A 25,196-nucleotide genomic window follows, 5' to 3' on the forward strand; every position below is an offset into this window, starting at 1 on the left:
CCCCAGCACTGTTGACATGTCTTCTACCTGAGCTTTGGTTATGAAAGGTTTAGGGTGTCATTTATCTTGATAAGTAGCAGATAGATCAGGGAAAGACCAGGTTATTCCAGCGCCCCCCACCCCCATGGATGGATGGATGATAGCCAAAACTGATAATGGACTTCAGACATTAAATCAGATCATAAAATTGCTTTGACCACTTGTGGCCACTAGATGTCCCTGTAGAACGTGAGCATGTCAAGTCAAAAGGTCTTGATGTGAAAAATGAGTTGGTGGTAACTCTCACATTACCCACATCCATCTTCAACAAAATTCAAATACACAGGACATTTTGCCTCATTGAATATTGCTGTGTTGCGAATAACGGTCTCATATTCTATATAACAAACACAAGTCACATTTGTTAGTCCTACATATCGCTTCTAAAAGCAATATGTCTGATCAAGCCGCTGTTGTCAGTGCAGTTAGTTAATGCCTCTTAATTGAGCCAGTATACTGAACATGTTTTGTTGCCATGTGTAGCACATTCACCAGTGAATGGCTTACAGTCAGTGGCTTACATTCACATATTGCCATTTTGGAGAATAATGACTTCTCATTTGCTTAGTTATGCTGAATAAGGGAGATCCAAAAGTAATTTGTACTCACAGTTTGCTACCTTAAATGCATTATGTCAGTGTAATCATTATATAATATTGTAATACACCAGAGGAGTCAGGAACTCAGCGTACTTGAGTCAGCGCCCTCATCATGCTTGGTCCACACATAAACCTGGTACTAAAACAAATACCTGATCACTATTCACTCCAGTGCTGCTGGATTCATGCTTGTCTATCACAGAAATGATAGAGAATGAGGATTTGGAAATGGTAAGTGCATTTAAAAATGACATCTTTGTTTCACTGAAGCAAGATGCAGCTGTGTTGCTGACAGGTGGATAAGGGTGTGAACTGGCAAAACTGATCTCAGGTTAGTATTTTGTTCTGAACTCCTCTAATCTTCACTATAAGATTTTAACTGACTAATTTTGAGGGTGCAGTTCCTCAAAACACATTGTTTGCATGTTTACTGATGCTTTGTCTTTAGGGTGTGTGCTGCATATGTAAAGAGGGTGTAACTGAATATGACGCAGACTGTGAACTCTCAGACATGAGGACATTTTATTAATAGTTGACTAGCTCTTATTCCTCCATGTACTGTTTTTGAATCATGTCAGGTGAGACATGGTTGAATTGATATTTGCACAACTGTTACTAAATTGTTTCACAAGAAGAATGCTGTGTATATGTAATTTTATTATATATAAAAAGACTAAATATGACTCAGACATCCTCAGGCTTTTCTCCAGCAGCCTCTTTATGGCTTTATTCAATTTTCATCTCCACTTTTACTATCTCAGTCTGTTTTGTGGTAAAATATAAGTAAGTATAAGTATTGCTTCTATTTGCATAACAAAATAATAAAATATAAAGAACTATATGTTGCAGACTGACTGAAAAAGTATTTTGGACTGTAAACTCTGTAGTGTTCCTTCTTAGTGACCGTGCTCCTGTCTCTGCTAAGTTTGAATGGAGACAGCAACTCCACAAGATGAAATCTGATACTGAAACAAAATGTCAGACCAGCTCCATCTTAAAGCCAATCAGCGGGCAGTTTTACTGGTGTTTACTGCAGCTCTTCCTCCACGGTCCAATCACAGCCAAATCACAAGTCACCAGCTTCCGTATTGTTGACCCATGAATCTATGAAGTGGGCGGGATTTTATAGTCATCTCGGCTTCTGGTTGGTTCGCTTTAGTCCTCTAGATTTCTCGCATTAGGATCCGCTCCACCTAACGGGAAGCAACGACGGCAGCTTTAGCTTTCATTGGGGAAAAAAGGGTGAAAGGCGAGACGAAAACGTAAAAAAATTGTCTTCGGTGAGTCAGTTGCAATTTATGAATGCCTCGGGTGGTAAACGGTACATTTTCAGGCAGAACAGCATGGTTAACTAATGTATTTTCATCCTCTGTACTGGGTGACGGGGCTTTTCCTCTGTCATGAGACTGTGTGAAACAGGAGGAGGGACTGATGTAGCATCTTGTATGGAGATGGAGGCCTTCAACCACAGTGTGATAGACAGCCAGTTTCTCGGTTTAAATGTTCTAACAAGCTAATAATTACATGTGACTACAATGTGTTGAGGTGCTTGCATCACTGAGTTGTATCGGGTCCGAACTCAATAGCTTTGCCGCATATTTAATGAATATTCCGGTGTCATATTTCACTAGCCACCATAAGTTAACTTAAGACTACGTTTTGCTATTGTATCAAGTAAAATCTTATTAAGTTACTGTGTCCTTCTTGTTGGAGAGAGTGGTACACCTAACTCATTTTACAAGATCAGAAATGTATTGCTTACTATTTTAAAATGACCCATTACACTTTATTTTATACGATACATGACCCATTTACCTATTTATTCATTCAGTCTTTCATGCGTTGCTTTGAAATAGTTTGTCCACTACTTGAGTTTAACTAACAAATAGTGTTATAATTATGTATTTGTTTTCTTAATGGCTGTGTGTTAAAAGGGAAGTGAGGAATACTGACTTTGCTCATGGATCCAAAAATATGAAAACAGTTTTTGCTCTTTAACAAATGAAAAAAAGCAAGTGTAGTTACATTGTATAGATACAATAAACGTTGACAAATTAAGCACAGCACTTATTCTCTGCTACTGAGCAGAGCACTTTGTATGACCAGGGTTTGTGTCTTATCCAGAGTGCTAAACTTGCTTTTATGAAATGTGTCATGTGAGAGGGGGAAGGGCTGTCTTTTCAGTTGTGGGCATGGAGTGCTGATTTTTCTTTCTTTCCTCTGTTTAAATGCTGTTTCAGACCTAATTCAAACATTGTTGAAATGTCCAGACATTCATATTACATAACTCTTAACTACATTCAAACCATTTGCATATATTTAAAATTTCTAAATTTACTGTTTAATAATTTATTTTAATTTAATAGGTTACTATGTATGTGATACTACAGTAAAAGCTGAGGAGTAAATGATATAATTAACGGCGACTGAGTGCCATGCAGCTGCTTCAGTTTAAGGGAACAGCCAAACACTCAATATTTTGTAATACATGGTCTTTATAGTATTGTATCACTCCACAGACAGGTTTTTACAGTAGGCTGCAGTTCCTGGTTAGGGTTAGGGTTTGGGTTAGGGTAACCCTGTGCATCACTCAGAAAACAGTCAGCCAATCAGAAGTGAGGCTCACAGACATGCAGCACCCTGTTCTTTAGAGAAGCTTGAGAGAGGAGATGTAAAACTATACAGTTTTTGGTACAAAAAGCACAAATATTATGGATTTCAAAACTTCAAATAAGACAAGGGGCAAAAGTGTAAAACATGGGACCTTTAAAATTTCTCAACCTTATTTGAAATGCTTTGGTTTTCTCTTTTATATCATCAGCCTCTCTGCCTCCAGCCAAAATGATCCACAGCCTATTCCTAGTAAACGCTTCAGGGGACATTTTCCTGGAGAAGCACTGGAAGAGCGTGGTCAGCCGCTCTGTGTGTGATTACTTCTTTGAGGCGCAGGAGCGTGCCACAGAGCCAGAGAACGTCCCACCAGTGATCCCCACACCACACCACTACCTTATCAGCGTGCTCAGGCATCGCATCTACTTTGTAGCAGTCATCCAGAGCGAGGTGCCGCCGCTTTTTGTCATCGAGTTTCTGCACAGAGTTGTCGACACATTCCAGGTTCTTGCTCACTTGCATTTCTTTGGTCCACTTTTAGTTTCATTTAATGACTCATATCTGACCTATAATATCCATATCCTGCCTTTGTGTGCCTTTCTGTGATCTCAGGACTATTTTGGAGTGTGTACAGAGGCTGCCATCAAGGATAATGTGGTAGTAGTCTATGAACTACTGGAGGAGATGCTGGACAATGGCTTTCCGCTGGCCACAGAGTCCAACATCCTCAAAGAGCTCATTAAGCCCCCCACCATACTCCGCACAATGGTCAACACCATCACAGGTACAGTCCATTTAATAAATTCTTGTTAACCACAACACCTGTAAAATTTTAAATGAATCAGACGCTCCCACTATTTAGAGGACAACTAGATGTTCATGATGTGTGGCTCTATGCAGGTTATTTGTTTTTAAAACTTCAGGGGATCCATTAACACTGCAGTCACCCATAGCTGAAAAGTTATTATGTCAAGCTTTATTTTCTGTTATTATTGAGTTGATTATTGTGAAAGAGCCAAACTTATAATCTCCCGTCTTCCTCTTCATGAGGAAATGTGTTTATGGTGATGGTAGTGTGAGGGGGGAATAAAGGGTTCTTAATAATAGTTTTACAAGAACTGCTGTTAATGTGCTGCAGCTACACAGTCACAGAATCAGTGTCGCTCATCATCCAGAGTTACAGTATAAAACGTTGCAACATGAGATTTTTGTGTGTATTATTTCACATTAGGCCAATGTGTGTTTTCCAGGCAGCACCAATGTAGGTGAACAGCTCCCTACAGGCCAGCTGTCAGTGGTGCCATGGCGACGCACTGGGGTCAAATATACAAACAATGAAGCTTATTTTGATGTGGTGGAGGAGATTGATGCTATCATTGATAAATCAGGTATGGCTCTGTGCTAACTACATAGACATACATGAATTACACTGACATATAGGGATTAAATATCAGCTACGAGTATCTTAGTCCAAAAAATAACAGTGTTAGTCTGGTCAAATCCTTGTTTGTAAGGCAACGTTGTACTTTGTTTTCTCCGTAGGCTCCACTATTACAGCCGAAATCCAGGGAGTTATTGATGCCTGTGTGAAATTGACAGGCATGCCTGACCTCACTTTATCATTCATGGTATGTTTTTACACCTTTTTAAGCCTGTTGTGGATTTTCAACAAGCTAGCTATTTGTGGATCTACACTATCAGACTAATATGGACCATAAGAAAGTAGAGACAAAGACATAGGGCCCAGCTGTCACTGTGGTGCAGTGCCTCGGCTGAGTCTCTGCATCTGTGAATTATTAAAGCAGGTGCTTCAGTATAATGGGAACTTGATATAAAAGGGCAAATATTGATGTATATCATATATTAGACTTGATTAAAAAGATATTTACTCTCTGCTCACATATCATTACATGTCACTTGAAACAAGTTTTTTCTATCAAGTTGTCATAACCCTTTTTTGCCTCAACTCAAGAAATGAAAATAAAATTGTTTTACTAGCTGGAAATAATTGGTGAATATGTTTTGATTGTCTCCTTCTCCCAGAATCCTCGGCTGCTGGATGATGTCAGTTTCCACCCATGTGTTCGGTTCAAGCGCTGGGAAGCTGAGCGGATCCTCTCCTTCATCCCTCCTGATGGAAACTTCCGGCTGCTCTCCTACCATGTCAGCTCTCAGAAGTCAGTGTTTTTTCAGTCAGGATCTGTTTATGTCACATTATGGAAAAGACATACAAACTAAACACTTTTCTAACTAATTAAGAATGTTATCTGTGAGTTATTTATCCCATAGTTGCCAATATACTGTATGTGCTCTGTCTGAGGGATTTCTCTCTCAAGCAGTGTACTAATATTAGAATACAACCATCAAAAAACATTTGCAAAAAATATTCCACTGGCCAATGTGACCCTGCTGTTGTTTGTCTTCATCAGCCTGGTGGCGATTCCAGTGTATGTCAAACACAACATCACCTTCCGCGAGGGGAGCTCTCAGGGACGTTTTGACCTGACCCTGGGCCCCAAACAGACCATGGGCAAGGCTGTGGAGTCGGTCCTGGTCAGCAGCCAGCTGCCCCGGGGTGTCCTCAATGCCAACCTCAACCCCTCCCAGGGAACATACACATTTGACCCAGTCACAAAGGTACTTAGAGGTTGTGCCCAGGTGTGTTTATACACCTAAAAGAAGGGAAAGTACATGAATGTAGGAATGAAAACTTAATGGCTAGAGGTCAGGTTTTCATGGAGGCTGCAGGTCACAAAGGTCTTTACTTACACCATTCTTCTCCAAAACCAAAGATGCTACTATTTGCTTTTATTTTGTGTGCCATTGTGTAAGATAGAAAGTGACCTTTTAAGTGTTAATGGTCTCATACTTGCATCTTGATATCTTTTTTGTTGACCAGTTGTTGTCATGGGATGTTGGTAAGATCAACCCACAGAAGCTTCCCAGTCTGAAAGGTACCATGAGCCTACAGGCGGGGGCCTCCAAACCCGATGAGAACCCCACCATCAACATCCAATTCAAGATCCAGCAGATGGCCATCTCAGGTCCATACACACACACACACACACACACACACACACACACACACACCCCTTAACCACTTATCCTAATGCCATCATAACTTTGTCTCTATATGAATTCTTCATTTCTTGTAGGAATAATTTGTCAATTCAATTTCAATTCAATTCAGTTCAGTTTTATTTATATAGCGCCATATCACAACAAAAGTCATCTCAAGGCACTTTTCATAACGAGCAGGTCTAGACCATACTCTTTAAAATAGGTATTTACAGAGAGAGACGTAACAAATCCCACCATGAGCAGCACTAGACAACAGTGGCAAGGAAAAACTTCCTTTTAAGAGGCAGAAACCTCGAGCAGAACCGGACTCAGAGTACAGCAGTAGTAATGATAATAGTATTAACTGCTAATTCTAGCAGCAGGTGTTGAGTGGAGTTGTAGGAGCAGCAGGAGACTTGTCAACACAGATCAGACTCTACAGCTCCAGAGGCAGAAATACCTGCAGAAAGAGACAGAAGAGGAGAGAGAGACGGAAGAGAACAATACTACAAGAAAGGGAACATATTTAGTTAGTAACATGTATTTATGGGATATGTATCCATACTGTGGAGAGAGAGACAGAGACAGAGAGAGAGAGAGAGAGAAGCTCAGCGCGTCATAGGAGATCTCCCAGCAGTCTAGGCCTATAGCAGCATAACTAAGGGATGGTTCAAGCTTGAGCCAACCCTAACTATAAGCTTTATCAAAGAGGAAAGTTTTAAGCCTACTCTTAAAGGTACAGAGGGTGTCTGCCTCCCGAACTGAAACTGGGAGAAGGTTCCACAGTAGAGGAGCCTGATAACTGAAGGCTCTACCTCCCATTCTACTCTTGGAAACTCTGGGAACCACCAGTAAACCAGCATTCTGGGAGCGCAGAGTCCTAGTGGGATTGTAGGGGACTATGAGATCTTTAAGGTAAGATGGAGCCTGACCATTAAGGGCTTTGTATGTGAGGAGGAGGATTTTGAATTCTATTCTGGATTTGACTGGGAGCCAATGCAGAGAGGCTAGCACAGGAGAAATATGGTCTCTTTTCCTAGTTCCTGTCAGTAATCGTGCTGCAGCATTTTGAATCAGCTGCAGAGTCTTTAGAGATATGCTGGAGCAGCATGATAATAATGAATTACAGTAGTCCAGTCTAGAAGTAACAAATGCATGGACTAGTTTTTCTGCATCCTTTTGAGACAGAAAATGTCTAATTTTGGAGATGTTACGCAGATGAAAAAAGGCAGTCCTAGAAGTTTGTTTTATGTGTGAGTTAAAGGACATATCCTAATCAAAGATAACTCCCAGATTCTTTACAGTGGAGCTGGGAGCCAGGGCAATGCCGTATAATGGAACTACATCATTAGAAAATTTATTTCTGATGTGTTCAGGACCAAGTACAATGACTTCAGTTTTGTCTGAGTTCAATAATAAAAAATTGCTTGTCATCCAGGTTTTAATGTCCCTAAGACAAGCCTGGTGTTTGGCTAGATGATTGGTTTCATCAGGTTCCATTGACAGATAAAGCTGTGTATCATCCGCATAACAATGGAAATTTATGGAGTGTTTCCTGATAATATTGCCCAATGGAAGCATATACAAGGTGAAGAGGATTGGTCCAAGCACTGACCCTTGTGGAACTTTATGTCTAACTTTTGTGTACATGGAGGAGTAGTTGTTAACATGTACAAACTGAAGCCTATCAGATAGATAGGACTTAATAACCCTTTAAGCACCATAATAATAGATATATTTATTAAAACGCCTGGTCTTTTTTTGTCTATTTTTGTCAATAATTGTGTCAAAAAATGCCCTATGTGTAAATAATTTACACCCCTTTTCCAGGAGAAGTAGAACTTTCAAAATCTGCCAAGTATTTACCATTCTTATATAATTAAATACCTAAAACTGTGTGTTATAAGAAGAAAAGGACAAAAACGGAATTGAATTTTCTTCAACTTTCTTTTTATAAATTCTTGAAAAGTGCAGATTGAAGATTTCTGAGATTGCAAAAATGTAATTCAAACTATTTTACAACAACTCAGACAGTTTTACATTTCTGGAGCTTTCTGAGTCCATGTTACAGGCTGTTATATTTGTCAATAGCCAGGCGATTTTTATTTTAGCAGTGGTAGTTTCTGAAATAATTCCTGTCTACCTGAAGACAGAGACCCACATGACATACATCACACATCCAAGGTGTGCTTTTGTGGCACAGAGTGCACTTTTTCCTTCCCAAGGCTGTCTTTTGTCTTTTGTCTGTGCACTCATTTTTATTGGTTGGGATAGGGAAGTGGCTTTGAGTGGGAGGAGGAGGTGGGCCTATTATTTACAGGGTGGGACTATTATTTACAAGATTCGGATTTATTTACACAGAATATACCTCTAAAACTTTGCTAAACTCCAAGAAACCGCACCAAAAGTTTGACTGAATCCCCCTACTCTCCGCTCATTTCCTCCCTCTCCCCACACGGCACTCAGTCATTACTGTAATGCATGTAATAGCACCAGAAAGCCCCATTTCTCAGCTTTCAGGGGCAGTTTGAATGATTAAAATTGCACGAAGTAGCGAGGAGTTACGGTAATTTGAAATAAACATGCGCCGCGGTGTCACCGGTGATCCCCATGGTTGTAAACCAGTTTAGTGCAGTTCCTTTAATACCGATAACAATTGTCATTGTTGAGATTTTCAGTCACACAACACCTTGTTTATATTCCTGCTAAACCTGCACACATTTTATCATTAACCATTGAATTTCATTATTGCATTCATTATTGTTATTTTTTCTCCTAACGTTGAGAATAATTTGACTTAAGCCCCCACACGTGAGAGGTTGTAGCCTTCTCAGCTGATAACCACCTGACTGTCCTGTTCTGTGCGCATAGTGACACTATGACCACTAGATGGTGCCAGATACAATAGATGCACCTCCTCCTTTCTGACACATGACAGCAGATAGTACTTTATGAGCAGATTTTAAGATATTGTCTAGTATAATTGTTTCTTTCAGCAGTGTTAAATTATGATACATATACTAATTTTAGATTGTTGCTCACTTAATATATCTACATATATTATTATATTATTAGCTTTAGTAATAATCTTGAGCTGTATGGTGATGTGACTTAGTGAGCAGATATATTACCTTGGAATTATTCTGAGATTAATTAGAGCCTGTTTCTCAAGTTGAAAATGAATTTCCTAATCCATGGAATGACATGTGACATACATCAGTTCCCCGTTTACAAATGGAGCACAAACATATGTTGTCTCCTGCTAACATCTTTGTAGATGTAGGATAATTAGTTAAAAATAATTTTTATCATGCAACAGACATCATGCATTTTTTTTCCTCCAGATTTGTATGAGTTTTGAGAAAATCAGATGCTTTGTGCTGACTCAAATGTAATGATAAGGGGATATAGAGTGATGTAGTGTAGAAACCTAATGTTTACATCTCTGGAGTTTTTGTCATCAAATCTCTCTGGAAGGTTATGGAATTCGTCAGCATCCACAAACATTCATGCCAGACAGTTATGAAAGTGTTTTTTTTAGTGTATTGATAAATTAAGGGTAATTTTGTCCTTCAACAGGGCTGAAGGTGAATCGTCTAGACATGTACGGTGAGAAGTATAAACCTTTCAAAGGCATCAAGTACATGACGAAGGCTGGCAAGTTCCAGGTCCGGACTTAAAGACTACTGCTCTGTGACTACTGGACCAAACCACAGTGAGACTGAGGGGGTGATGTGATGGGGGAAGGGGAGTTGGTACATTCCCTGTGTATATGCATTTCAGGATTTACCTACATATACTGGAGATACCTTGTAGCAGTTGAAAAGTGGACCATTTCACATAGAAACGCCCAGTAAACAGGTTAGAGTTATGACTGAATCTGCAGTTTGAACCTGAATGTCATAAAACATTTCCATCTCCATCCAAGGTGAACCTGGGCCAAACCAAGCTCATCCCAATGTACTGTATATTACTACTGATTTATACCTTTAACAGCATTTTCACTGATAATTTTAATCCTGAGCCCAAATCAAACCCAAGCTGTTACATGAAGGAGAAGCAGTTTGTGCTACTTTGTGTTAATTCAGGCTCCATCAAGTTCAGACACACATTTCAAGCTCTAACAAACAGGCCACAATCTGATGCTGTACTGTTTTAGCTGTAGGTATCAGCTTTGAAAGTGATCCATCCTCAACAGTATTTCATTGTCTTTGTTATGTTTATCTGGATACATGTGTGCAGGTGACTGTTATTTACACTCCAAACAAGAGATATTGGATACTGGACCAATAGTGAATCAAAATAGAGCTCCCCAGTAATAAATTGTGATAGCATGGGCTGTACAGTGTGACAGAAATTCTGTGTTTTGCCATGTCAAAGGACCTCTGCAAAATGAAACAATAGCGTTGTCTTACAGCACAGTAAGACACCAAACTAATAGTCAAGAAACTAGTGGCAGTTGATGAGGTGGTTGTGCAGTTTTTTGCTGCAAATCAGTAGTGGCAGGTAAGCCTCTACTGCTCTAGAAAAACCCAAATAATATCTTTTCTCTTAAATTTTAAACAGTCAGAGAGCTGCTATGATGATCATCTGTGTTCCAAAGGCTTCCCATTGTGAACTGCTGGTGAAAAATACTAATGTATTTCTTCTACTCCTGTCTGATTCTTTTTCCAACATTCATCTGTTTTCTGCTTTTCCTCCCTGTTTGTTGTGTTCTTGTGCTCCTCCTCTTCTCCTCGTTGCAGTAATTTGATGGTTTTGGAGTCAGCACACTGATGTATGAGAATGTGATACTGGAGCTGTCCTTAATTGTGCACTTTCACATCTGTTGGCACTAACATTTCCTTTTAATGCAAGTGAGATGAATGTAGAGTGGCTGAAGCTGTTTAGGCTATTTCTTACCGTGACAGTTTCCGGGAGAATTTCAGGTTCATGTTCACATCTTTTATTCAACTTAAATGATTATTTATTAAACAACATAAAGGATTTACAAAAGTAATGTAATTGTGTACAGTGTTTCCCATTCCTGCACTCTATCACTAAATTCTTAAAAGTTTAAACTCTACAGAAGCTTGTCATTTAATCGAACAGTATGGGCAGTTTTTCCAGCAGTTTTAGTTTTCAGTATATAGAAATATGAAAAAGATTTTTGACCCTGTTTATTTGGTGCTTAAGTGATCCAAATTATATTTAAAAAAAAAAAAAAAAAAACTATTTCTCCAGTATATCACAACCCTTACAGTCAGAGAATCTGTATGAATCCTAATCTCTATTTCTATACATCATGTAAACAGAACATTCTGAATGTCACCATGGCAACTGGGCTGATCTTTGCATATGCTTTTAAAGGCTGGAGTGATACATACATGCCTCTGGGTCTCTGCTGAAATCAGCTCACCATGAAATTCATGCCTCTTCATGTGATTGGCAGAGAGGTTCAAAGTTGCTACAAACAGAATATGGTGTTAACAACTCCAAATAAAAAGAACATATTAAACTGTGTCATGGTACAATGGCCAGGTACCTCAGAGGAAATGTTGACCGTTTGCATTTTGTGTTTATGGACTTTTGTTTGTGTGTTTGTTAAACAGCCTCCAATGGAGTGTTATGCTGGTGTTAAAAATAAAGATTTGATGTGTTATAACTGAGTGATAACACTTATTACAAACTGTGTGTGATACTGTGAGGTCAAATACTGTGTTACCCGTCATACGGTCCTTTTGAAATGATTACTCCTGTTAATTTCAGTCTCAGTCTCACAGATTTTGAAGCTACACTTTCGATGAACATTCACAACAGCATTTCAATGTGTATTTTAGTAGTATTTTTAGGCGTAGATTAATGTATTCATGTTGCCAGTCTATTGATTTGTAATGTAGTACTTGTATATAAATGTTATGGAGTCATGGTGAGATGTTTTATCACAGAGGATGTTTTCATGACAAGGAAACACAAATGGATACAAAACGCAGTCAGGTGGTTTGGGGACCTCCGTCTGAGAAATTTCATTTCATACAGCATTATAAAACAGTGCATCATGAAGTCATTATTATGGGAAGAGAGAAACCACTGTTGTTTCTATTTCAGTCTGACTCTTTCAGCTTCATAAACAGTAAACTGCAGTGGGTGCAGTTCTCAGATGCAGAAACTCCTGGGAGTTCCTGCATCTGATTATATTTGCCACGATAACTTCTTAAGCTGTTAATATGCAGAGATTTGGGGACAAAGTGGAACAGTGGGTTATGACTGACAAGATATATTTTGATCAGTGGAATTCAAATTTAATAATTACAGGTGCCAACCTGGAGGGAAAGCCACTTATGAATACTTTTTGATGTCATAATTTTGGGATTATGTCATCCACTGCTGCTTTTCCCAGAAGCTCTCTCTCCATTATATAAATTTCAAAAAAAATTATATGTAAGCAGAGCTATTACAGAGTACCCATATCCAACCCTCTGCTTTTTTATTTTATTGTAATTGTTGACCATAGGTAGGTTAACAGTTTTTTCCACTCATCTCTGTGCTGTGTCACCATGTCTTCATCTAAACCTCCATCCTTTTTACCACCATAGACCTATGTACATAACTCATTGTCTGTAGCTGAGGATGGTCTGGATCATATATCTGTTCTTCATTTGTGATACAAGGCAGCTGAGATACCTAAAGTCTGTCAGCTGGGGCTGCTGCTCCCGCTCATGTGAGCAGAACAAGACAACTATGTCCAGGAAGATGAAGTGGCTTCAGGTCCTGATCCTTGCCCCCCTCATGATGTCACCACATCTGGTTTAAAACCCACTCATGACATCAGCCTATTTTAAAACGCACCGTTTGAAATCAGAGCCACCAATCAAAATGTCATCATGAAATCATAATTTTTTTTTCTTATCATTTTTGACCTCAAAGGTACCACTAACACTTAACATCACAGGGGCCAGTTTTAACCCCTCCATGCTCACTGTGTGACGTCACCCCTCCCCATTGCTCCAGCTGGCAGGAGTCCACTCCATAATTTACTGATGACTTTAAGGTTTTCCTCTCTCGTTTTCACCTCCAGCACTATACCCCAGACAGAGCAGCTTTAAGTCAGAGTTATGTCATTAGGCTAAAAGTTTCCCCCCCCTCTCCACTTTTCTGCAGGAGTGTGTTTTTAAGTGGAAAGGTTTATAATAGGCGTATTTTTAGCTCCCAAGTGAAGACTTATAGCTTTTTATTATGACGCTGTCTGAGCACTTCTGTTAGATTTTTTTAAAACCCTTTTTTTCATTTTGCAAACGCTTTTAAAGGCTGGAGTGAGGAGGGATACCGAGGCAGCCATTGATTCGGGTGGTAGGTTGTCTCTCATCTCAACATTATAAATGTTTTGTTCACATGTGGATGCAGTGCTGTGTAGCTAACTAAAGTCCCGCTTTTATGTGTTTGTTTGCAGAATTGAGTAACAAAAGTTTGTGAGCTGCATTGTTCAGCTGTATATCAAACAGCTGAAAGTTATTTGAGGATGGCATCATTAATGCGTTTAATGAAAGAAAATATTGTTACTTTTATTGGTGGCTCTGACTTTAGGATAATCACTTTTGCTGGTGGGATATTCACCTGCGCTACAGAGTTTGAGACTGGACGAGAATTAGAGTCACACCCGGTAGAAGTGCTGTTTTTGTCACCTTAAGCAATTAACGCACGGCGCCCTAACTCACAGCCCTAATGTGTTTTGTGTATCTCACTGTTGATAATGGCCATTATCTCAATGTAAATCTAAGGATGCCTGTTAGCCTTTATCTGATCGGCGTGGGCTGGCCGGACTACCTAAAGCAGCTCCCTGTCGTTGACCACGTGGACACACTGTTACTGTAACAACAGTAGCAGAGTTAGTGACCGGGCACCCACTGAAGAGCTGACGGCCAGCGACAGAGGTGGCGATAAAAACACGCGCGTAATGACTAGTTGGCAGAGCGCGTGCTGCCGCCACGCTGTATAGCGTAAAATGCGCATTTATATATTATGTATGGAAATTATTCACGCACCACTTTCATGTAATTCTCGTTATCTTTTTTTTTTTTTTTGATGTGCTAGCATAGTTAAACAGTCAGTCAAGTGGTGGAGGGATAAACCACCATATTTAAGTGTCACACACTTGAGTCACTGTAAGGTGATTTATTCCAATGATGACATCGGTCTTTTACCCAACTGTCATTTCACCAAACACTTCAAACTAACTAAGCTACACCATGGACCCTCATTTGGTAAGGTTTTATCCTCAACTAACTACGAAGTGTGGTAGCCCAAATTATACTTCCATGTACAAAAATAAGTGGTGAGGTAGCAGAACTGGTAATGCTAAATGTTGAAATGTAGGTAGTGAGTTAGCTAGTTATCAAAACGTTAAAAGTTTGGGTGCACATTAAGTGGCGTTGTAACTACTTACCTCTTACACCCCAGTGTTTTGGTACTGAACAAAATGCTTTTTTAAAATTAATTATTGTTTGTTTATAATGTTTCAGTCGCTGTTATGCAAGAAGCAGAACAATAGTTAATTTGTTATTTTCCCGCCTTGAAACTCCCTGCCATAGCTACAGGTTTTTACCTTCTAATTACATATGCAGTGTATTGTGGCATTCCAGTGGGTAAAATTAAACTACATTAAAGTAGCCTGTATATCGTATTGTCTATTGAATGCAGGTGGATTTAAGCCTCCACTGCATTGCTGTTATATCTAGAGAGCATGCTCAATGCAGGCTGTGAAGTCAGGCAGCAGCAAAGAAACATTGGTTTGTCTCAGCACAATTCACTGCACTGACGGTTGACTGGAGCGTGCGACCACAAGACAAAGAGGACTGTCCCTGGCATCAACTTATCACCCCCCTTCTTTCATTCAGGATGACACAAGCATCTTCCACCCCCACCCTCACCCTTCCCCATACACCCGCACCCCATCCATGTCAGGTCTGCCATTAAACACAGTCTCTTCTCACACTGCTCACGTAGGCTTGTATGGATGTGAGCCAACTGGATGCACAGCACTGACAGCTGTGTTTGGAAACCAGACAGTATCTAGACAGCAATCAGGGCTGTCAGACTGAACACTAATGGAGGGCATATCATCTAATATCATTCAATGTCAGACAGTCAGTTCCAATGACGTTATTAAAAAGATTTCCAGTTATTTGGAGCAGTATCTGAGATGTTTGGTCAAGTCTTACAAATTATTAACTGTAAGATAAACTATTATGTTAAGTATTACTGCATACTTTTTTAGAAGAAAAGCTAATGGCTTCATAACACTTTCCTACAATTTTTGCTTTGTCTTTGTTTTTTAATTCACCTCTTTGGACTCACTGTATTTAACAGACACCTACATTTAACAGTGCACTTGCATAAACATTTAGAGTCCCCACTGTAAACCTTAAACAGAAATGGATATAAATATATATTATTTTAGCATCCTAGGATTAATTAAAAATGTTTTGTCTTATCCCTTTATGTCTCTTCACTACTCCAGACTGTGTACAGAGTGGGCAGACACTGCCATGACTCCCCAGGCTCCAGCTACGCTGCCCACATTGTGGTGGACTGCCAACCACCCCTCAGGGTAGTTGGGAAAGATGGACTCCATACTAGAAGTTGCCACCCGGATTCTCCAGGGCCACCCAGGTGACCAAGAACGCAGAACAACAATTAAGCTGTCCTTGGAGGTCTCAGACTAGAAAACAAGATGAACATTAAGCTAACTTTGTTAGCAACAACCCAGAGAGTTTAGGGTATTGAGGCTTTCTCCAACAAGTTTAATATCTAGATAAACAAAGTCAATAGCAAAGACTGATCTGAGACAAGTTACCTACCTGCGAAACTATTTCTAGGACCAGACAAACTTGCAGCAGTTCAGCCAAATGTTCATGGTACATTTGGATGGTATCTGGTGTTGATTTTAAACTTTTTAAACATAGCTGTGTATCCGTGTTTTTCAAAAGACAGAAAAGACATAAGGCAGGACAGTCATCATGCCCAAGCCAAGGACAGGGCCTGGTCTGCCACCTGAGTACATTTATGAGTTCTCCATGGACGCAGAGGAGGCTCAGTCTCTCCACTTGTATAGGAAATCCTCAGAGAAGACGTCTCCCTTGAGCAAATATATAGAGAATGAACACCAGCAAGCAGGGCTCTTCTCTCTTTCTCCCTGTGATGCCTCCCTGGATGCCACTGTTGACATGCAGAGTAAACGGAGGAAGAAATGTGGTGCCTGCACTCCCTGTCTCCGTAGAGAGAACTGTGGTACCTGCACAAACTGTCTGAACCGCAAGACGGGCAAGCAGATCTGCAAGCTTCGCAAATGTGAACAGCTGAAGAAGAGACGGAACGAGCTTGAGGTGAATGAGGTACTAATGTGTTTATTGTCTGATAATATTTATTGTCTGGAATGCACTGTATTGTTGTTAGTTAATGGTAGGTCCCGTTAAAAATATAATTTGCTGTTGAAAGCTTTTCTCTTTCAGCCCTAGTTTTTCATTCATCCATCCATGCAACTGTTTTAAGTTTCCTCTCCTACTGTCTCAGGGATTTATCAGATAAAAAATAGGGAAACATCCTGGTTTGGTGACTTATCACAAATGTCAACATTATCTGTGAAAATTGTGCCACAAAATGTCCCACATGCTGTTGATTGAACGGCTAGAGAGATTTACCAAAGTTACTGGGGTTCTCACAACTTCTTGAGATTAGATATATTTTCAAGTTTTATTTACCCAGAGAATGTTTTCTTGTACTTTTTATCAACACACTTGCATTATTATATCACACGCTCACACATGGGGTTTTCTCTGTAGAAGAATTATGTTTTTAGGCAAAGTAAGATCTGGTTGCGGCATTGTGGTGCCATACCCAAAATACCTGAGCAGAAGACTAGATTTGTGGACAGACGTGGCACTTGTACTAGGAATTAAATCTCCAAACTGTGATTTATAAATTTAGACCTACAGTTTTATTCTTCTCAGCTTCTGCTTGTGAACATTAATTACTGTTTAACAGAGCCAGAACTGATAAAAGTATTTTCCCCGCCAACTCAGTTATATTTATAGAAAAACACATCATGCAGTGACGCAGTACAAACCTGATTAAACTTCCACTTGTTATACTATTCAACTATTAAAACAAATAAGATATTTTAAAATACAATTAGACAGCATGGCTGAAAGTGCTCAATTACTAATTTAAGCAGTTAGTGTGGCTGCAACCCCCAACTCCCACACTAATTCATTATATGGCATTTTAAGTTCAAAGATTCTGAACTTTGCCTTTAATAGTGGAAAAAAAAAACAAAACCAAAAAAAAAAAAAAACAGAGGGACACACCCACCTATATTCACCTTAAATGTAGCAAATTAATGTGAGTAAATGCTTGTGCATGTTTGCTGAGGATACAGATAACCTGAACCTAAGCCAACTGTTTCACATTCTACTTCCAAACCAGTGAAAAGTTTTGTGAAAAGAGTGTGAGTGGACAGTGTGTGTGTGTGTGTGTGTGTTTGAAGTGAGGGCTACCAAACAGCAGCAGTGGAGAATTCCTGCAATTGCCTGTGCTTTGTCCTCTGACCTCTGAGGCTTCAAATGAGAGTGGGGGTTAACCTTAGGCCATTTTGTATTTGTGTGTGTGTGGGTGTGCGAAGAAAGAGAGGGAGTGCATGTTTTTAAAGTGTGCAATGGAAGTGTGTGTGTGTGTGTGTTTGTACTTCCATCATAGTCTTAAACAGGGGGGATTGGCCATAAAGACAGGGAAGAGGACGGAAAGATGCAGTAAATGGTCAGCACTATTGGAGGAGGAGGGGCAGGAAAAACCAGAATAGGCTACTAAAGCATGACCGAGGAACTGACACTTAACTGCCCCTCCAAGGGCTAATAGACAGCAAAACAAGGACATCACCACTGTTACTAACATTTCCACATGGATCAAACAGACACAATGATTGGACAGTTCTTGTTTTGTTGTAATGTGAAGAAATAAAGTCAAAAGTGCAGAAGCTGTTAGTAACATATTGTTTATGGAGTTGTATCAGTACAAATATTTGAAGGCCAATCCTCCAAAAAATATCTCTGGAATGAAGACGACTTGTCTTATGTAACCATTTCCAGACACAACTATTTCCATGCTAAATTCCAATATAAGAATATATAGACCACTGTAAGATAGAAAAAGGCTAAGCTGGTACAAAAGTAATAAGGCTGATGCTGACAATGAAACATATATTTCATATATATACACAAGAATAAATTCATTATTAATATATTATTGATCAATTAAACACACAGATCATAATACAGTCATTAAACTGCATCCTGCCCATTAGTTGTCAGAGGATACCATCAACTGGGCGATATCCAAGCTCCCTAATTAAAGGCTAATATCTGACTGACTCAACACTTCAGTGTTCAGTGTGGAGAAGCAGAACTAACTATGAAATATTTTTTACTGTTGTTTTGACACATACTGTAACTACTATGAGGATACTGTTTGCAAAATATTGAGAAAACAACACCTCCCTACCATCCAGAATGTCTACAGTTACAGATCACAGGTGTAGGTGCCTTTATAGACAAGGACATGTTAGTGTTGAAGAGCACAAATCTGAAGTCTAGAGGAAAATGCCTGAGGTTTGTTTAGCCACAAACAGGAAATCAGGGTTTCCATCAGCACTCTTCAGGCCTGTCCCGTCTTGTCCTGTCTGGTAAGATGTTTCTAAAGTGGCAGCAACAGCACATGGGGGTCTCCTGCGTAAGAAACTGAGTTTACAGTAACACAATTCGATATTAAATCACCAAAAACTAGTTATCTTAGTGGTTTATAGAACAGAAATGTGGGAAAATGTAGTGGCCCAAAGCATAATAAGAGAGACATAATAGACATTAACATACCTGTTAGACTTCTGTGAAAGAAAAGCCTAAGAGTTAAAATCATTAAGCATATTTGTGCATATTGTTGCTAACAATGGGCATCAGAGTTTAAAATTTCAGGATTATGTCTTTGTCATGTGAGCTCAGCAGCTGAGAGGGAAACAGTCTTGTCAAGAGGTTTCCTGATTGGAACCATTGTCTTTTTAAAGTTCTCTTGATGCTGAGGGGTAATGGAAATGTATAGCCTCCATATTTCAAAACCCCTGAGTTCTGAAGGAACTCTTCCCCTGTTCAGTCAAACCTTTTCCCTCTTTCCTCTTTGTTCTTTATCTAGGATCTATCTTGAACATTTTAAGGACACAGTAATTTTATTGTTGTCGTTGTCTGATTAGCTCCAACTGTTGAATTTCACACCAGCAATAGCTTTTGAGATTTAGTTTAGGTAAAAACCATCCTTTTGTTTTGTTGCCTTTTAATTTACAGAATAGTCAGTCTGTACTAGATATCCTGTGTGTCATCGTAACTGTAAACAATGGCTTTTCACTATCGTATGGTTAAGTTTCGCTATTGCTATACAGCCAATATCAGCCTTAACAGCTGCCTACCAGTCTGGAAGGAACATTGAGAGTTCAGGATCAAACTTTATTCCTTTACCAAGAGCTGTTTCCAGTGGTGGAAAGCAACAGTAGTTACCCTGGTAGCCCTGGCACAACCAGCTCATCTCATCACCTTCTTCTGCCAGGCTTACAGTGAGCTGAAAAACAGGACATTAGCCCAGTTATGTTGTCCCATTATTATAATCACAGGTCCTCTCAGATCACAGTCAAGCCAAGCCACCTAGTGGCCTCACCTCAGTAGTGATATTTAATCAGATATTCAGTATTATTACAGAATGATAACTACCTACAGCTTTGTTCCAAAATACTATTACTGGCCCTCAAAGACCTTATTTGGTCAACTGTCTCCTCTGACCGGTGATTGTAGTGAGTAGGAGCATCAAGAACATCAGGAGATGTGCAGTAGGTGTAGCTTTTCTTCATAAACAGCTTTCAACCAAGTGTCCATCCATCCATCAATGAATATCCTTCCCCACAATCCCTCCATCTGTGCCTTCTGACCTCTGTATGGATGCAGCAGCAGAGTCCCTTATTACCCAGCAACCACATCCTTCATCTTCTATTGTGATGACTGCTCTGTACCTCACTTTTGTGAGTGTCTGAATGTGACCATGAAATGCCTAGGAGCCTTTACATTCACATAACCTTTTCTTACTTAACAGACTTGGTTGAGATCCCATAATGTGAATAAGAGTCACATGTGTAAAATAGTGCATAGGTCTGAGCAGCGCTTTTGTCACACCATTTGTAACACCATTACTTACATCAGTTTAATCTAATTTTAGGCAAACTAACTTCTCTGTCCATCCTCCTGCAAAACAAACGCTTTTTACTACTTTTTACAACATGCTATCAGAATGGATATAATGAGCCTTCTTCCCTTGTGTCTGTGTGTATTGGGTCTGTTACACTGTGAAGGTGAGGTGAGCAGGAGGTAGAGTTTGTTACAAGTTCACAGGTCTAGGGAGATCTTAATCTATTATTAAATGTGAGTAGGTAACAGCAACACATGGGACTTGTGTGAATGAAATGAAGTTGAATGAAGGCATGTGTACGCAAGATTATGATGCTGGCTTCGAGTAGATAGGATTTGCATCTGTGTGTGATTATGTTCTGTCAGTGCTTGCCAGGTGTCTGTTGAAGGCTGGGAGAGTCTGAGGGAGAAAGGGTTTGAGCCAATGAGAGATGTGCTAGATTATGTTTCTTCCTTTTAATTCTATATTAGTTTCTTTCACAAAGGCACTGTAGACCTAACACCCTTCCCCTGACAGGCACTATTAGGCAGTTATATCAGTGTAAGATAAATACATAGCAGAGGAAGTGTTATTTCCTCTACTACTGCTGTTATTATTTCTAGTCCCACTACAATTACTCGCTATAGCTTTTACTTGTTACACTATACTATAATTTTACCACCAGTTCTAATATCACAACCATAGTTACTCTTGCTATTACTGCTGTTTTTACGTAAACGCTAGTACTGTGACTACAATAGTAGTACAACAACTGCATCAAGTACTACAACTACCCCATCCACCTGTAACAATCCACAGTGAAGCCAAGCAGCCGCTCTTACTGTCCAGCGTACCACAAACACACCTCCACTCACACATAAACACACACATTCACACACGCACGTGGCCCATGTGACGTCAGCAGAGGGGATTTCCCATGCCATATGAGCGCGTCAGACAGACACTAGAAATGCTGTGTCACTGTGTGGCTGCCTCACCTCCCCACGCCACACTTCAGCTCCCTCTCTCTTTTCGTTTCCCCCTCTGTCTCTGTGTCTCTTGTCTGCCTCTCGCTGTCTGTCTTTTCGTCTCGATCCGCTGTGTCTTCGCCAGGCTGCCTAAACTTTCGCTGACTTTGTCTGGTCTATCGGAGGTTTCTCATTCAGCCACCATTTTCACTCTCGACGTTGCTATCTTTCATATCTTAACAGACCACTTTGCTTCGCTATTTGTTTCTGAAACTTCCTGTTTCAGTAAAGCTGATCAGTGAGAGAGTAAGAGAAATGCATTTTTGCAGCGGTACCCGGTTACTGATTTGGACAAGACCATTTCCCCTTGGCTCTAGTGGTTATGTTCAGCAGTCTGGCAAGAGCGAGCGCTGCTGTCTTGTTTAAAAAGGTACAAGTTGGAGATGATCTTTCACACCCAGAATGTAAACACTCTGAACACAGGTTCCAAAATACGCTTGGTATGTAATTTTCACAGAGACTGTGTAAAAGGGACATCTACGCCCCAGCTTTTTCCTTTAAGTGGCAGGTTGAGGTACTGTTGCTTTGCAGGTCAGTGATTTGTATACGTGAACACAATCACAGCTGATGACTATTTGATCCCGTGGAAATATGACAACTTTGCTTACGACACCTATGTAGCTTTATTGTAAATCGTTGTCGTATAGAGTGTTCATTTTGTGTGTCTTCACTTGCTTTGAGTCAGCATGTTGGGCTCTGCTGTGTAATTGTGCATTCTGCCTGTGGGGGAGGTGGGGTGGGGGTGTGGGCGCTGTTTGAGAGGGTCTCTGTGTGAATGATTGTGTGTGTGTGTGTGTGTGTGTGTATGTGTGTGTGTGTGTGTGTGTGTGTGTGTGTGTGTGTGTGTGCACTGTGCAGTCCAGTCCAGTTATTGCAGGCAGCCCTGACACAGATGGTGCTCAGCGATACCACATACCAGAGGCATTGTTTAGGGAAGGCGAGTTCGAGGAGATAATTGACAGGCATAGAGAGGACCCATCCCCCCCCCAACACACACACATGCACACACACCCCCTGTCCACCTTCACTCTGTCTCTTTATGTCCACCTCTTTTTGTCTTTTTTATGGTTCTGCACACAATCGCAAACAAACTCACAGACTCTTTCCCTTTTTGTATTTTAACCTCCTCTTTTACTACCCTTCTTTCTCTCTCTCTCTTTCTCTGTCTCTCTTGCCGCCCTCACTTGCTCTCCTTCAATTTCACCCTAGCAGCAGAGCCCAGCGTGGCCTCTGATTGGTGGACGGACTGCCTTTGTGTGCTATCTCTAGCGTGACGTCTCTCCAGCGAGCTCTGTGTGTGTTTGTGCGCGCGTGTGTACATTTGTTCATGAGTGTATATGTTTGAAGAGACAGGGAGCGGGGGAGGGGGTGGCTGAGGGGGCATTCACATCATGCATGCAGAAGGAGAAGAGAAAAAAACTGAACGAGTGGGAGGAAGGAGTGATAGTGATCACAGAGAAAAAAAATCCCTCTCTTATGTGTACGTGTGTGCGTGTATGAGTGTGTGCGGTAGACCTATTGGCATACTAGCAGGAGAGAGAGAGAGAGAGAGAGAGAGAGAGAGGGAGGGGGATAGAGCAAGAGAGTAAGCGAGAGAAAGAGAGAGAACGTGCGTACGAGGGCTCATGTAAAACCAGATTAAAAACACAAGATGGCTTCCTGAATGGGCTGCTGGAACACAGACGAGAGAGAGAGACAGAGAAAGAAGAGTGGAGAGATAGAGAGAAAGAGAGAGAGAGAGAAGAAAGGGATAGAGGGATAGGTGAAGACGAGAGGGAGCCGGAGTCTTCTGATGGGGATTCGGCCAGCGGACGGAGGAGTACAAACCAAGGCAGCTCAGAGGCTTGGAGGGTAAATATTCATCACTCCAGACTATTTTAGGATTGATAGGTGGGTGGGTGGGTGAGGGGTGGAAGGGGTGGGAGATGAGATTGGCGGGACTGGGGAACAGCTCGAGACAAAACACATCATTTAACATTGAGACAGCCAGGGCCATGTAGACAAGGGGGACATGCTGTGCCAATAAGAAGATGCTATTGTTTTATCAGCAATGCTTTGATGAACCACTTGCATCTATTATCTCTTACTCTCAGCTAACCTAGCCACTGACACTTTGTGCATGTTTTGCCAAGTTGCCCTTTAAAAAACTGGGTTATGCCGACTTGTCTAATGCATATATTTGGAAGGCTGCGCCAGGTCGGGATACAGACATTACATAATTCTGTAATTGAAATTGAATCCTCGCTTTGCTGTCTTTCATTCTCTGTCCCAGCAGTAGAGGGAAGTGCCGGCTCACTGTTTGAGCGCAAATCAAAGAAAAGAGATTTGTGTGCATGGCTGCTTTTTGATGATTACTGAGGATGACAGCAATGAGAAGAAGATTGCATGTAGAATGGTGTGCATGTTGTACCTGGTAGTCCTGCTGTCCTTAATGACGAGTCTTTCTGAACAGGCCCTTGTCGCATTATTCTATTGATTGTTATTCTCTCCCCCTCCCATCTCTCTCTGTCTCCTTCTCACTCCCCCCTCTTTTGCTCTGTTGAATGGCTGTAAAGGTGGAATATTTTGAAGACAACAGTCGAGGCTGTTTGGGAAATCCTAAACTGGCAGCTGAGGTAAGAGAGGGCATTGGGTTTGTGTTTCCGCGCTGTCGTGTGTGTGTGTCAACTCTGTCATCTGTGCATAATCTCTGTCCATGTTGCTTTGATTTTCAGCTGTTGGTTCATAAGTGCACTGAGACTCTGAGGAGGTGTAAATGTGGTGGTTAGTCAACACAGCGACCAGTTCCTCTACCCTTTCTATGAGCATATATTTGCATTAGCATTTTTACAAATGTGACTATTATTTTAATGCATGTATATTTGTGAATGGGTGTAACCATCGATACCTGTTACACGGAAACGGCTGTGACTATCATCACTGTGTAGCTATGATGGATGTCAGACTATTTGCTGCTCTCTCCAGCGAAGAAGTGAGCTCATTATATTAGCCCGGATATCATCGCGGGATGGAATAAAGGTGCATTAGACACCTTTAGGCATCTGTCTTCCCATCTGAGTTGCCCTGCTCGGAAGCTGACTATATTAAATCAGCTACTTCGCCTTTATCGCCAAGCCGCGGTGAGCTGAGCGCCTTAGTGATGAAGTGGCGGCATCCTCAGTTTAAAGCGTCCCACGCTGCCCACTGATTGGTGCCAGAGCCAGCCATGTGTAGATGCAAGAGACCAGGGAGAGGAGGAGGGAGGAGGAGGAGGAACCCTATGCAGTGGCTCACGAGCCAGGGGGCCGTCCTTCTTCTCCTAGGTTCTGGAGTCAAATGAGGTAAAGGGAGTAAAAGTTAGTGGGTCACGCATGCGTACGTGTTTGATTGTCGGGCATAGTAACCTGTGGCGCGTGGCCGCTGAGAGCTGCTGTTCTACAGCTTACCGAGTCGGGGCACGCTTGTGTGTTTATGTGGAAAGGAAGTTTTAGCGGCGAGGTTTCATAGAGAAAGCACCAAACAAGCTGTTGTTTGAGTTACCAGAATCTTGTGATGTCCTCTCCAATTAGGAGAAAGAAAGCTTTAAAAGAAAGCTTTGCATAGTGAAACATTTCTGTATTGTAAATCTTGACGTGTGGAGGTGACAGGACAT

The 25,196-nt window shown here is 40.8% G+C and overlaps 2 protein-coding genes across 2 annotated transcripts in view; both read left to right on the forward strand.

Annotated features, from left to right (window-relative positions):
- Positions 1–1,786: 1,786 nt before the first annotated feature.
- ap3m2 (adaptor related protein complex 3 subunit mu 2) lies at positions 1,787–11,952 on the forward strand. The gene is made up of 9 exons (XM_018669628.2): positions 1,787–1,918; positions 3,460–3,752; positions 3,861–4,032; positions 4,499–4,636; positions 4,791–4,876; positions 5,292–5,425; positions 5,678–5,885; positions 6,148–6,292; positions 9,888–11,952. Exons 2-9 carry the CDS (start codon positions 3,480–3,482, stop codon positions 9,986–9,988), a joined length of 1,257 nt encoding a protein of 418 aa, XP_018525144.1. The 5' UTR covers positions 1,787–1,918; positions 3,460–3,479; the 3' UTR covers positions 9,989–11,952.
- A 10,981-nt stretch (positions 11,953–22,933) lies between these two features.
- Positions 22,934–25,196, forward strand: part of tet3 (tet methylcytosine dioxygenase 3) — a 34,734-nt gene continuing 32,471 nt past the window's right edge. Inside the window, 3 exon segments of the mRNA XM_018668944.2 lie at positions 22,934–23,249; positions 23,252–23,416; positions 24,121–24,180. Coding sequence (XP_018524460.1) covers positions 23,229–23,249; positions 23,252–23,416; positions 24,121–24,180 — 246 coding nt within the window. The 5' untranslated portion in view covers positions 22,934–23,228.

The sequence above is a fragment of the Lates calcarifer genome, linkage group LG13, assembly GCF_001640805.2.
Source record: "Lates calcarifer isolate ASB-BC8 linkage group LG13, TLL_Latcal_v3, whole genome shotgun sequence".
Lineage (NCBI taxonomy): Eukaryota > Metazoa > Chordata > Actinopteri > Centropomidae > Lates > Lates calcarifer.